At 30.8% G+C, this 14,126-nt stretch overlaps 1 protein-coding gene across 1 annotated transcript in view; it reads left to right on the top strand.

Annotated features, from left to right (window-relative positions):
• Positions 1 to 297: 297 nt before the first annotated feature.
• Positions 298 to 14,126, top strand: part of LOC143232886 (transmembrane protein 214-like) — a 38,761-nt gene continuing 24,932 nt past the window's right edge. Inside the window, exons 1-8 of the mRNA XM_076468903.1 lie at positions 298 to 483; positions 2,419 to 2,639; positions 4,338 to 4,488; positions 6,215 to 6,346; positions 8,482 to 8,564; positions 9,130 to 9,235; positions 12,422 to 12,503; positions 13,750 to 13,888. Coding sequence (XP_076325018.1) covers positions 348 to 483; positions 2,419 to 2,639; positions 4,338 to 4,488; positions 6,215 to 6,346; positions 8,482 to 8,564; positions 9,130 to 9,235; positions 12,422 to 12,503; positions 13,750 to 13,888 — 1,050 coding nt within the window. The 5' untranslated portion in view covers positions 298 to 347. The remainder of the gene's footprint in view (positions 484 to 2,418; positions 2,640 to 4,337; positions 4,489 to 6,214; positions 6,347 to 8,481; positions 8,565 to 9,129; positions 9,236 to 12,421; positions 12,504 to 13,749; positions 13,889 to 14,126) is intronic.

Below are 14,126 nucleotides of genomic sequence, written 5' to 3'. Positions count from 1 at the left end.
AGCCATTGGGGTATTTCCAAATGGTGAAATTCATCTCTTGAACTATCTTTTATTATATTATTACTTTAATATTTATTTGTTATTATTGTTTAAACTAGGTTAGAAGAACGTGATAAATTTTCATTCAAACTCCATGAAAATAACTGAAAGAAAACCTCACTGATTGAAGATACTTTATTTTTGAAGATATTGATTATTATTTAAGTACTTGTTTGTTTGTTTGTTACACTAATTATAACTTTAATAAATAATTGTACTATATTGATGCCAATAGGTGGCATTAAAGTGTGCTGACGTGAGCAAGCTCATTAAAGTTCACCGTACGTGAACGTTATCATTCCAGAAACATGTCTACTGTTGGTAAGTGGGAAGTTGTAAAATCTGGTAAGCATAAAAATGCTTCAAATCAGCCTGGGTTTGGTAAATCAAGCAAAAATCAAAAGAAGAAAGTTATAGAAAACATGCCGAAAATTGAACATGCTCGTAAGTAACCAAGAAATGCGACTGTAGTGTATTTGTTAATGTAAGTTGATTTATTTTTGTGCACAAGTTGTGGTTAAATTTTAATATTGCAAATTTCTTACAGCTGTTCAAATTGGACCTGGTAAGCTAACAGAAATTCATTGATCTGTACGGCTTAAAATGTTTTTAGTTTAAACTGTTCAAAGAAACCTTGTAGCTGCTGCTGTGTTGTTAGCAATTTAATATTTATCTGTGTATTTGTATTTCATAAAAACACAAATAATGAATGAAAAAAAAAAGAACTTCTTTATATGTTCAGTCATTAGGCTGTTCATTTGGTCCTTTCAGGATACTTCTGCACCTCCCATCCTAAATAAAAATAATAAAAGTTAAACTTGTTTTTTAGTTTGAGGAAGTTATTCATTTGTGGTTCTCATCTTAAAACTGTAAGTTATTGACACCAGGTTTCATTACCAAGTACCACTGATGGTGACTTCTCCCATGAGTGTTCATTCTTGGAAACAAAATTAAAAATACATTAACTCGAAGCAGATATTTATTTTATAATTCTAAACTTGTGTGATCTCATGTTTTTGATTTCAGAATTCAGCATTAAGAAAACAAACTAATGTTACTAATTCTCCAAATAATTTTGCAAATAATGTTGACTTCCAGTCAGAGAAAGCTACTTATTTAGGTAAAAACTAAAAAATTGGTCAATACGCGTTTTTTCAAAATGAAATCCGAGATCCTTACCCATCCCTTGACAACACTTTTATTCATGGAAGACCTTATATGAAATCAAGAAATAATTACTACAACATGTATAGTATTTTAATGTGTATCTTTGTGTTATGTCTGATCACTTAACTCAATTTTATTAATTTAAAGTGTGGGTGCATGCAAGAAATTGTATATTTATTAAAGGGTGAGGCATGGATGAAAGAGGGAAATGCTGCTTTACTTCTTGTATGTTCAAGATGGTTTAGTGTTTATAATAATGTAACAATCATGGCCAGTGTTTCTTAATTGCACATTTACATCAATTAGGTGTGAGGGCTGAAATGTGAACTTGTGCACAAAAAATTATTATAAATATTGTACTTGATTTTGTAGGAATCCACTATTCTTCATTTTGTATTAATTTCTGTCGATGCAGAATTTGATAACTTTTCAATGAAACCCTTCATTTTACTTTATTTTATGAACATCTGTTTGAAAATTGTTGAACTGAAGTTGACGCCTAAAATTTCTCAGTTTTATAAGCATTCAAGAATTTTATTTTAATGATGTTTCAGTTGTGGGTAATTGTTCTAAGTTTTTCTTTATATGAATTGAATCATCATTTTTTTTGTTTTATGTTTAGACAAAATTGTTTTTATTGTATAAGTATCTTTTGTATTTTCCTATAATTTAAAAACAAATTTAATCTCTTGTATTTGACTGAAAAAATGTGTTTTAACAATTGTTTTATACGATTTCTTTCTAAATGATGCCAATTTTATGCAACAATGTGTAATTTCTTTTGAAGAATACAAACTATAATTGCCAAATTACCTACCTAATTAGATTCTCACTTTGACATGAACAAACTTTCAAGATGTCTTATAAAAAGTAATAAATAAATAAAAAAGTAGACATATAAAAATATTTGGGTGACATAGTGTCCTTTTTTTTTTTTCCCAAACCTGGTGATATGTTGTCCAGTGAGACATTGTCCATATACCATTGTCATATGTTCTTATGAACTTTATATTTAATTACATTACTCCTAAGTTATTATGATAAATAATATAAAGTCCTTTGGCTCTTATTAACTAGACTAACTTTTAAATAATTACCTTAATGTCTGCATGACTCGTGTTTAGCTTATTCATGTAATTCTCTGGGAAATTCTGATATTCTAATATAAATTATTATAATAAATAATCCCTTTGTTGGTTTTTTCTTTATTAGCTCCAATTGAAGAAAGTCAAACCATATTTGATATTTTTTTGGAAAAAGAAGCGAAGCAGGAAGAGAAAAAAAAACAAAGTCAACAGAATTCGTTGGAACAAAAATCGAATGAAAACACTGACCAAAAATCCCAGTCCAAAAAACATATTCAGCAGAAAAAGAAATCTCTTGATAAGAAAAAGGATTCAAAACCTGTCAATCTTGATGAAGTTGCTGCTCAGGTAATAAAACAAATTTTGGACAATGTGGTGTTTGAAAGGGAAGAGAGGCTGATGAAAGACTGGTAACCATGTGCAAAGTCCCAATATGAATCTTATTATCAAATAGGTTGGTGTGGATTTTACTTGTGGAAACTGCAAAGGGTAATTGGGCATCAAGCAGTTTGGTTGAATTCTGTTCAGAAAAATGGGACATTTGGAAAACAATGTTTTACAGTAATACATTGATAAACCTTATACTAGTGCATTGTACAACTTTTAGTGTGTGTTTTTTTAATTTTCTGTAATAGTGTTCTGTTCTAATGATAAATTGAGCATTCAGCTAAAATTACTTAGTTCGTAACCTTTATGTGTGCATCACTTCTACACACAACCAACACACTTTTTCCAGTATCAGATGGAGTTAAGCTGAAAAAATCTTTTTGGAAAATAAGAAATAATAGGAACCACTGTTGGTAAAAAGTATTATCAGAATTGGGGTTATTGTGAATGTGTATGTATTGACCTGTAAGCATGCAAGATGTACATTGCTTAATATGTGACTGTGTGCTGTTACTTGTAAACAGATTTCAACTAAAACTGCTGAAAGCTCTCCATAAGAATAAAAACAACAGTTCAGCACACTTTGGTGAAGTAAAACTGACAGTTTCCGGCAAACTTACTTTACTTTCTTGTCCAGACTTGAAAGGTGATGGAAATGAACCATTATGAAATACCCAAATTATCCTGATTCAGTTTTATGAGGTTATATTAAAATATAATAGTTTCTGATTGATGATGACTGGCAGTATGTTATAAAGTGTGGCTATCTTACTATATTATTGTACAAACGATAGGTTTGGTTTGTGGTGAAGCTGATGGTAAATACGTGTAAATGTCTCTATCTGCTTCTCATTCAGTGATTACTGTGGTACTGATTTACATTGACTTCTAGTACTGTTATAGTAGTGGGTCAGATAAATTTGAGCAACTGTTATTGTATCTTGAAAATTAGAAACCTGTACAAACTCTTATGCATGCTGTTAAACAGTTCTTTAATGATAAAGAACATAACTGAGGAATTAGGAAATATCTACTCAGGACTTTATTTGTAAGATTTGTTCTGTTTGGAATGTATATCTTAAAGAAATGTCCAATTCTTTTTTACAAAGGTGTGACATTTTGAATTAGCACCAGTATGGACATTTATTTAACACTGATATTGTGAGCAAACAGTTTTCCTTGTGTTAATTTATTACCAGATGGCTGCGAGTATATTTTCAAATAGTGAATATTACTAGTATTTACATGAACATACAACTGTTGTCATTAATTTGATATAGATGGAAATCATTGTTTGAAAACATTGGTGCATATCATATATCTTATTAGTTACTCTTATGTTATGTACAAGGGTTAACGGAGTGTGTGTACATGACTCTAAGTGTGTATGACATAGTATCATGTGGGTTAGATCAAGCAATCTACTGTGAATGTTGGAATATCTTATTACTTCTTTTCCTTACAAAACAAAATGCATACCTGAATGTTAAAGTATTGAACTTAGGAATGAAATGTATGAAAACCCTTTAATTTTTCACTTTTCTATGTAACTACCTGCATCTAATGAGTGCTACAGTAAACATGTCAAAAGTATTTTTTTATGTATTGATTTATAGGTTATTAATTTTTTGCACCTAATGTTTTCAATAAACATTTTAGCTGAATTCTGAAGATTTCCTTTCACTTCTTGAGACTGTCCAAACCAAGTTTCCTAACACACCATCTGTCTGGTTGAAAGACCTGGCTTCCTACATCAATGAGAAAATCAATGTGCATATTTCTGATCCAGTTTTCACTGGAAAGCCTTTCAGTAAGTGAATTATATAATTAATTATATACTGAAAAATCTTGACAATTTGTTATTGGTCGTACAATATGGTTTTATTTAAAGTAAACCTTGATTTGTGACCTAAATTCATTGACAAATCATATGAAAAGTAAGTTATATATATGTGTGTGTGTGTGTGTGTGTAAATATACATTTAACTTGCGATCAGGAAGTACTTAAGAAATGCCAAAGTTATTTATATGGTTATGTATGAACATCTTAAATAATCATTTTACAGTTTGTGTTGTGATTGTTTACAAGTGTTAATCTACTGCTGGTGAGAGTTCAAGATTTGTTAGGTGTGAATGTATTATAGTTTTAGATATCTGATCAACTATATTAGGATATTTCATTCATATACATGGCATGAGTTATGTTGATGTTGGAAAAATTCCTATGGAGAAAATGTATGTAATGAATGTTACAACTGTTTTGATAAACTTGGATTAGAAAACTTTCCAGTGAACAATACTGCTAATATAATTATTAAAATCTTCAGAAAGTAAATGGTCGTGTATAATTTACAAGCACTGAGAATAATATATGCATTTTCTTTCTGCAAACCTTTCTGTTATGTCTAAAGAAAACCAAACAGATTATTTTTAGTTCTCTAAAAACCTCATTTTAATGAGGTAATAATTTTAAATCAGTGAAATTTATAGGAAAGTTGTGATCACATTTAAGTACATTATATAAGATTCTTTAAAACTGAGTGCTGACTGGAATACATATATTTCAGTCAGCAGAAACTTTAACTTGTAGGTTAAAAGTATTTGGTTAAATCGACCATTTCTACCACAAGCTTTTATCAGGTATTGTTCTATATTTGTTAAACAAACTGACCTTCAAATGAGAATGTAATAATGATTCAATGTAAGATATTGAAAGAATAAAATGTTTTGGAGAACAGAGGCTCTTCAACAACTCATGTACAGGTCCTTAAAGTTCTATAAAGTCATGAAAATGAGCTAATAAAAATGTTTGCAGTGGAAATTCTGGAAAAATGACTTTTTTTTTAAATCGTTGTCCCACAAATGTTCTGAAGTTTGGCTTAAGATATGAAAGGGAAGATTCCAACTGTAAAAGCAGTTTTTCCAGAGACTTTAAACAAAATATACATAACAAATAAGGATTTGAAGATAATGAAAGTTCATGGGAAACCAGAATAAATTAAAGTAACTGTCATTTTCTATCAAGTTCATAATGCAACTGTAGGTGAGTTTTCTATATTTGATCTGCTCGAATGGAAATCACTGATGTGAGTTTATGGGAGATTTGTCAGGGTGTGTGACGCAAGACCGACCTTGTTGAAGCTTGTCAATTAGCAGCGTATAGTCATGCCCGAGTATCCTTGACACTAGAGGAACTAGCTTTAAAGACTTTGATTACCGTTGTTGTAAACTGATTATTCTCCATATAATTAAAGTATCATCAACTTTTCAAAGAAAATTAAATAAAAATATAAATGCAGAGTAACAGTTCAACAAATGATGTGTATTTGTAGGAGATTCGTGTAGAAAATAATTCAACAGGTTATTTAAGTAGAAGATTAGTAAGAAGATGAGATTATGAGTCGGAGCAAAATTTTGTTACAGGGAAGGTTGTGGAATTTTTAATTTTTCACATATTTTAATACGTGCATTTGAATAAATATACGGCTTTGTGTATTCGATTCACTGTATTATAGACATCTTTGTTTTTATTTCAGCTTACCCACTTTCATTGTTACCAGGAGATATTCAAAAAATACTCAGTGAGACACTGAATATGTGCACTCCCGAGACGTTACAATTGTTTACTGACTTTTGCTTACATACAATGGTACAGGACATCACCAAAGGTAATATTTGCACTTTCAATTTCCATTAGAAACTAACTTTTCTAAAGTGGAAACTTCAAAAAGATGAGAAGGTGGAGTTTTTTGAACTTCAAATCTTTTTCTATTCTTTTTTTTTTACTTTTCTCTTTCAGCTTTTTAATTGTTTTTGGTGTTTTATCTCGTTTTAAAATGAGTTTTGGCCAGTCCATTCTTTAATTTTCTGTAAAAAAAAAGTTAATTGTATTGTCTCCACCTACTGATAACTATTTCATCTCTTCACCTTTAATTTTCTATTCAGTTGTGTGTAGTTCTTCTATCATCTTCAAATTTCATGAGTATTTTTCTTTTTCTTTTTTTAATTATGCAAAACAGTACTGTGTGAAATTAACAATTGATATATGATAACAGTGTGAAATTCAGCAGATTAATATAAAAATGTATGGATTATTGGGAAATTTATAATGCATAAAATTATCAAGATAACATTTAAATAAAATATTAATTTACTGAATAAAATGTCAAATGAAGTTGGTTATTTTAGTTAGTTGTTTTAGATTCCTAAATACGTGTAATTTTATCTGAACCTTAAATATGTTTGTAACACAATTTTCATGTAAATGCAATAGTATTAATTGTAAAAAAAAACACACAACAAAACTACATTTACATTTTGTGAAAATGTAGGGTGTTATACATTAAGTTCACAGTATATGACTGAATAGTGAAAAATAAACAGGAGATAATATTAAAGGAAAAAAAAGTCTTTCTTGATCCTCAGAAGGAAACAGTTCTTTGAATGTAAATAGAATGATGTTCCTCACATTCATATGAGGACTATTCAACTGAAGCAGACCTTAAGGTGGCTAATTTGAGTTCTGGATATTGTTTTGTCATTTCAAAAATGTCAGAAAGAAGATTGGCTTATCGGTATTACCAATAATAATCCCATCTGTGTTAAAGTTTCAACTTTGCAATCTGCTTCACCAGTATAACATGTTAGAAAGATCAACATTTATGCACATGAAGGATTTGTATAGATACATCAGTTACCTTTTTTATCTCACAATGACCTTGTAGTTCACCAATGAAAGTACTGTTATCCACATTATTACAAGTCATATGCTGTGATGTTTTATAAGGAGAACATCATACAATGTGTGTGACTTGAGTACACAGTGTTGTCAAAACTGGAGCAAACCAATAAATTTTATAGATAATTGTTGTGTATATGCAATCTCAGGTCTTTCAGTAAAAGTTTTTTAATGGATGGATTAGTTTTTAAAATGAGAAGGTTGTTAGTAGTTTAGTTACTAGTAGAGACACAGTAGGATGTTGTTGATGATCTGAGGAAAGTTTTATAGTGTTTTATGAGCAATGGTTTAAGTTTTTGGATATAAGGCTGGATGTGTGAAGAACTCTAGTGTGACAGGAGACGGGTAAACATTTGCTATAGTTTTGTCACTGCTGTAACAGTGCTAGTATGTAGGTGACAATCTAATTTCCAGTCTCTCTAATGAGGCTTTCATGACCATTCTCCTTAGCTTGATAGCATCATTTGCAGTTAGCATAAATAAGAATGTTTGTGGATGTGTTTATTTCTTGGTCAATCACTGTTATGCAATAATTTGTTATGCTTTTGTGAACATATACCACAATTCTCCTTACTGCAAATATTTACTCAATACGATTAGCATTTGAAATGCCCACAAATACTGCAAATGCTACATAACTGTGTTCAGATGCTTTAAGAACTATTTGTTTAAATAAATCATTTTTGAGATAAACACAAATATGGAAGCCAAAAGATCTTAGATCTGGTCTGTTGAGGATAGAGAAGGACTTTTTCTGTTAACATCTCAACTGATGCTGTTGTAACAACAAGGAATACAGAACCTAGCCTTCACATGTTTTATGAGGACATCTAATGATGGAAGGATATGCTTCTATCATGACCATCCATTACCCATACTTTACCAATGACCAACATATGTGAAAAGTGCAACTATGTCAACATATTAATTCCCTTAACTGTTTAAATACTACTGACAATGATTTATTTTGATTGCATGTTACATGTGTAAAGGTTTGAAGTCAATGATTACTAGTATTACAAGTAAAGAAAAAAAAATCAGATTTATTTAATTTACAATTTTCAGGACATCCAACATGTGGTTATAGACTGTTCTTACAATGTGTGGCCCATGAAAAACCAGAAATAATTTTAAAAAACTTAAACAAGGTAAGACGTTTTTATGTGTAAGGTCTTATTTAGATGTGGATACAAAGTAAAAACAATTCAGTAGGTCTAGTTTAAATTTCTAAGTTTCATGACTTAGGATTAATCAGTGAGTGTTTTATGTTTGTTATATCATATTCTGTATGCTGCTTTGAATGTTATTCAAGTTAAAAATTTGTATATCTACAGCTGACCTTGATTTCAAACTTTTTGTAACACTCCTAAAACACAGCACACACAGTCATTCCATGACTTTTCTGCCACTGTAAGTTCAATGAGATTTTGAGATTGTTATGTTTTGATTGTCAGTTTCATGTACTTTCTGAAATAACGTGGTTTTTGCTCACTGACTTTTCACTTGTAGTTATTCTATAGCAATGTTTTAATAACTTCTGATAAAATGTGAGTTATTACAATTTTGGCTTGTACTAGACATATAATAAATATTTATCAAATTGTAGGATGTGTATTTTATGCATGTTAAATTACAAAATACTACATAAATTTTTCAGTAGGATACAAAGAAATATAACAATAGGGTAGTGAATATTTTTATTTTTGTTTCTAGTGTAGTGATTTTAGGAAGTCATACCAAAACTGTCAACTTGTGTGTCTATCTGTTCTGTGGGCTGCTGGACAAGCTGGTGCAAAAGATTTGAAAGCCGGATTGAAAGGTTTAAATAGTCAGAGAACTAATAATATTTTACAAAGTAGTATCTACCAAGTACCGTATGTGAACTCTTTGAAGAATTATTTTGTTATCGACTTTAATTATTGTAATTATTGTTGCATTTGCTCTGGTATAATTCAGAACATATTAGTTTTAAACATATTTTTTAGAGAATATATATTTATGAGAAGGGAATTTTATCTACAAGGATTGAGAGAAAAAAAAAGTTCTTTTTCATATAATAAAATTACCATATTGTGTATTTGCAGAAATGAACTATAATGTTTATGATTGGTACTTGAAACAGTTTTTGCATATGTTGAGATGATCAAACATTTTATTATAGAATGTAAATAACCAGAGTTAACTGTTAACTCATTTAACACAAAATAAGTGTTATTCAGTGAGACTATTTCTCAGTTATGGAACCACTAATGTTTTGTCCAAATGTTTACTGAGTGATGTATAATCCTCTCACTGATGTAGTGAGGCATTATTTCATCATGGTTATCTAAAGAGTAGCTGTACTTGTTGATATTGGACATACAGTAGCTGAGGTAAATAGTATTATGTACACACGTTGGTCTGAGCTGAAACTGTATAATGGGCTTAATAGTGAAAAAATGGGTTTCATTTGGTAAATACTTAGTCCCATCATATTTTAAAACAAGGTGTCATCTGTGGGTGCTTGCAAGAAGGGGAGGGGGTGGTATTTTCTCCCACCTTCCCAGTACATTTTACAAATAATTGTATCATTATGATATAAACTTAGCATTATAGTTAAACTAAATATTTTGAGTGATATATGTTAAAACTGAAAGCTTGTGTTTAAGCACACATAACTCCTTTAGTCTGTTGACTGGCAATAAAAAGCTGATCTCAATATATGTTTTGCCCTCTCCCCTAAAAAAAAACAAAAAATAAACAACTAACAAAAAAACTTTGTGGGTGCCCATTATGTACTTTTTGTTTCTCTGTATTCAGAATAACAGTCACAGTGACATATCTGTACTAGCCAGGTCTGTTTCTTTCTCTGTATTCAAAATAACAGTCAGTGAATTATCTGTTCTAGCTAGGTCTGTTTGTTTGTTTCTTTTCCAAATAACAGTCACAGTGACTTGTTTGCACTAGCTAGGTATTGTCTGTGTCATGCAATCACAAGAATGTGATATTGTGAACTCAGGTTTAGATATTAGACTCCTTGGACTCAAACAGGATGGAGGTATACAGGTCCACAAAACCAGTTTCTTACCTAAAGTTGTACAGAATGCTTTGGGTGTGTCATGAATAAGATAGAGACATTTGTGATTATTTATTGTTCATCATTTGCCAGATAAGGTGAACAGTACATGTAAATAAAGAAATTTGAATAGTGAACAAAATTATCTTAAATGTTGCGAGTTGGTTTCCATAAACAGTAAAATACTTTCTGATACTGTAATGTGTAAATTAACATAGATAAGTTATGCATGAAATTGTGACTAAATTACCTTATGATAACACAGCACAACAAAGTGTTTGCTTCTTGAACACTGTTGGGTGCTCTTTATAGATTTTTGGCTGCTGATCACAAAAATCACATCCAAATTTGCTTATCACGTACCGTTTTATCTAAATCTTCAGTTTTGCTACAATGGAAAAACAATAGCAGGGCAACTGGAATCCATCAATGCTTGCTGACTACTGTTGGACACTGCAATGTGATGCACCGGACATTGAATACAAACAATAATCAGGAGCAAAACACTTTTAATTATGTTGAACTTAATAGCATATTAGAAACATAAACGCAATTAAATATGTTATTGCCGATAAACAGTTAACTGTCTATTTCTCAGAATTTCTACTTGATCAAGCAAAACCAAAACTATATTTGTGCATAACCACCAGGTACCTGTTACAATCAGCAAACACTTTCCAGGAAGCAAAACTTTCAAAAAATTGTTGTGCGATGTAATCAGCAAAGATATTTATCTTTTAGTTCCAATATTAATTAAATCATAACTTATTCTTAGAGATGTCCTTTGCAAGCTTGCATTGTACTGTATTCAAGGACCTATTCCTACCAAAAGACCATGAGCAGAAGTGTTGATTTGTTACAGTTTTAATTAGACAACAAATTGAATGTGATATGAACTGTTCTTTTTAAGACTGTTAGTATGAATCATTTCCTTTCATTATTCAACTATTTTTCATGTACTTGTTAACATTGATGTGGTTTTTAATGACCAGGATATCCAAAATTTGACAATCTGCTAAAACAAACTGAAATCTTACTAAATGTGTTCTATGAAAATCTCTTGAAAGCATTTTATAACAGTAGTACAAATTTTCTATAATTCTAATAATAATATTCTATAATTATAAAACTATAAGGTGAAGAGAAACGTTGGTGCTGGGGCTTGAACTGAGCTGTCCAAGAGTGAAAGTCATCCATGCCTCCCTTCATTAATATGAGTTTTTAAATAGGAGTATGAAACTTCATGCTATTTTGTGTTGTTGAGATCAAGCAGTTAGTGCTCTGACATTTGTATTTAGAGTAATGTTTGTTAGAAAATTTACTTTGATTCATGATAAGAATTAGCACTGTAAATAATTTAAGAAAAGAAAACCTAGCCAACCAGTTGTATCAAATGTAGACAAATGTCAAAAGTATGATCCACAAAAATACTTTTAAGACAGTCACTAAAAGCAGCGTTTGTGTCGATGAAAGTTAGTGGAATGGACGGTAACTTCCTGTTGTACAAACAGAAGTGTAGCGTACAATGTTTTGAAGGATGCAATACCTTGGAAGCACCATCCTCTATGGTTGTTTCTATGACAGGCAGTTATTGTCCATTCCACTAAGTTTCATCATGAATGTTTGTGCTATCAAACCTTGAATATTTGTGATTATATGAAGAAGTTAAAGAAAGTGACCTTTCTTATTTGATATGCAACATTAGGAAACTTGACCATTTCTATTAATCACTCCTTTTTTTTCCCACCATGAAACCTAAGTTGCATCAAGATTATTAACATACTGAATCTAGAAATAAAATGGTGTTATTTTTTATACCACATAAATCATTAGGTCAGTAGGCTTTAAAATCTGAGAAATTATCTGAATGCAATCACATTTTTTTGTTTGTAAAGTTTGCTTGTTTTTCACTCAGTAATTGAATGATCTTTTTTGTGTGTTTGTTTTCAGTTTGGCTTGAGTTGATGCTTCCTATTGTTGGGATGAGAGCATATTCAAAGTTTGCTATTGATTACTTGGATAACTTGTTGAAGTAAGTTTTCCATTGAAATGTAGATTACTCTTTACCATTTATAGTTGCATTTCATAATGTATTGTATATTTAAGGTTGAACATTCTATCGTGTGAAGTAATTTAATTTCTTCTGACATTCAGGTATGTTGTGTAATAACTTAATTCTTGTTTTCATACTATTTGTATTCTGTGTTTGAGTGATAGGTCTTTTCATGGCAGTCTATGGCTGGAATATATATGCAAAAACGGCTTGTTTGGATTGAGAAAATATTTTACATAGAAGAGCGAACAATGTTTCGACCTTCTTCGGTCATCGTCAGGTTCACAAAGAAAGAAGTAAATGACCGGAAGCTGACCACATGTTTGGAAGGGGTTGTTTAACTGAGTGTCGGAATGTAGAGGGCAGTGTTAGATGTTTGAATATATAATTTTATTTATTTTATTAAATGGGTATAAAGGTATAACATGTGGTCATCTTCTGGTCAGTTACCTCTTTCTTTGTGAACCTGACAATGACCGAAGAAGGTCGAAACATTGTTTGCTCTTCTATGTAAAATATTTTCTCAACCCAAACGAGCCGTTTTTGCATATATATTTCTCTACAAGTGGGTTTTCTCGACATCACTGAGTCTATGGCTGGGTTGTGCACAGAACTGTAGTGTACATTATGAAATTAGATACCTGACTTATAAGTTCAAAAGGTAACTACATGTTAAACTCGATTTTAACGTATCATTAAGACGTCATTTTTTGTCATGTTTTTATATTGTTTCTAATCTACATTTATGACCATTAAAATCTTTCTCTCATATGCCCTAGACTTGATGAGGGCTATACCTCAGTTGTTTTGGCCCAGATGTTCCAGAAACACTGACACTCCTAGGAGTGTACCATAATATGATTTTGTGGGATGCTCTGGGGTAATATGATAGCCTGGGGCATGGCATAAGGAGAGTAGAATTTAAGCTATGAGATTGTTTTATGAATATACAAGAGCTATTTCTTTCATTTATTTTTTAACATAACATTAAGTGTTTGAAATTGTAATTAAATTTAATATAGGTAAAATAAGTAGATTCAAAGAACTGTATCACATGAAACAACAGTTAGCACTGTAGGAAACCAAACATGAAAATTAGGTTTTGTTTTTCATTCAAGCATGTATTTTTCCTTGACAAACATTTCCTTCTGAATGCTTTCCTAATGCTCGTTTGTAAATCATTAGTTTCCTAACAGAGAATTATGCTTTTGAATATTCTTGTTAGTATGCATCCAAAGGTTAAATCTGCTAGCGATGTTCTAGGAGTTCGGGAGTTTTTCTCTGTTTTCGACTTTCTCTTCACTTCTACGGGCCTACCTGATAATTTGCATAAGAAACTGCAGTCTTTATATCCAAAGTTAAAGGTATGTAAGTTTAGTGTATTCATATTGAACTTCCTGTAAAAGGCACTGCATGTTAAGGTCATGATGAATTTAATCGCATTCTAAGTAACAAGTTTTCTATATAACTTTATATGGAAGGTATGTTTCAATTTTCTAGCATAGAATGATGTTCCTGTGATGGTCTTTGGTAAAGTTATATTAAAAACAATTCTTTTCTTTTCAGTTCACTCATCACTATTTCAAAACAAGTGTTGTTTTT

This window comes from Tachypleus tridentatus, chromosome 11 (genome assembly GCF_004210375.1).
Source record: "Tachypleus tridentatus isolate NWPU-2018 chromosome 11, ASM421037v1, whole genome shotgun sequence".
In the NCBI taxonomy this organism is placed as follows: domain Eukaryota; kingdom Metazoa; phylum Arthropoda; class Merostomata; order Xiphosura; family Limulidae; genus Tachypleus; species Tachypleus tridentatus.
Note: the sequence above shows the minus strand (reverse complement) of the source record. Positions and strands in the feature narration are given on the sequence as shown.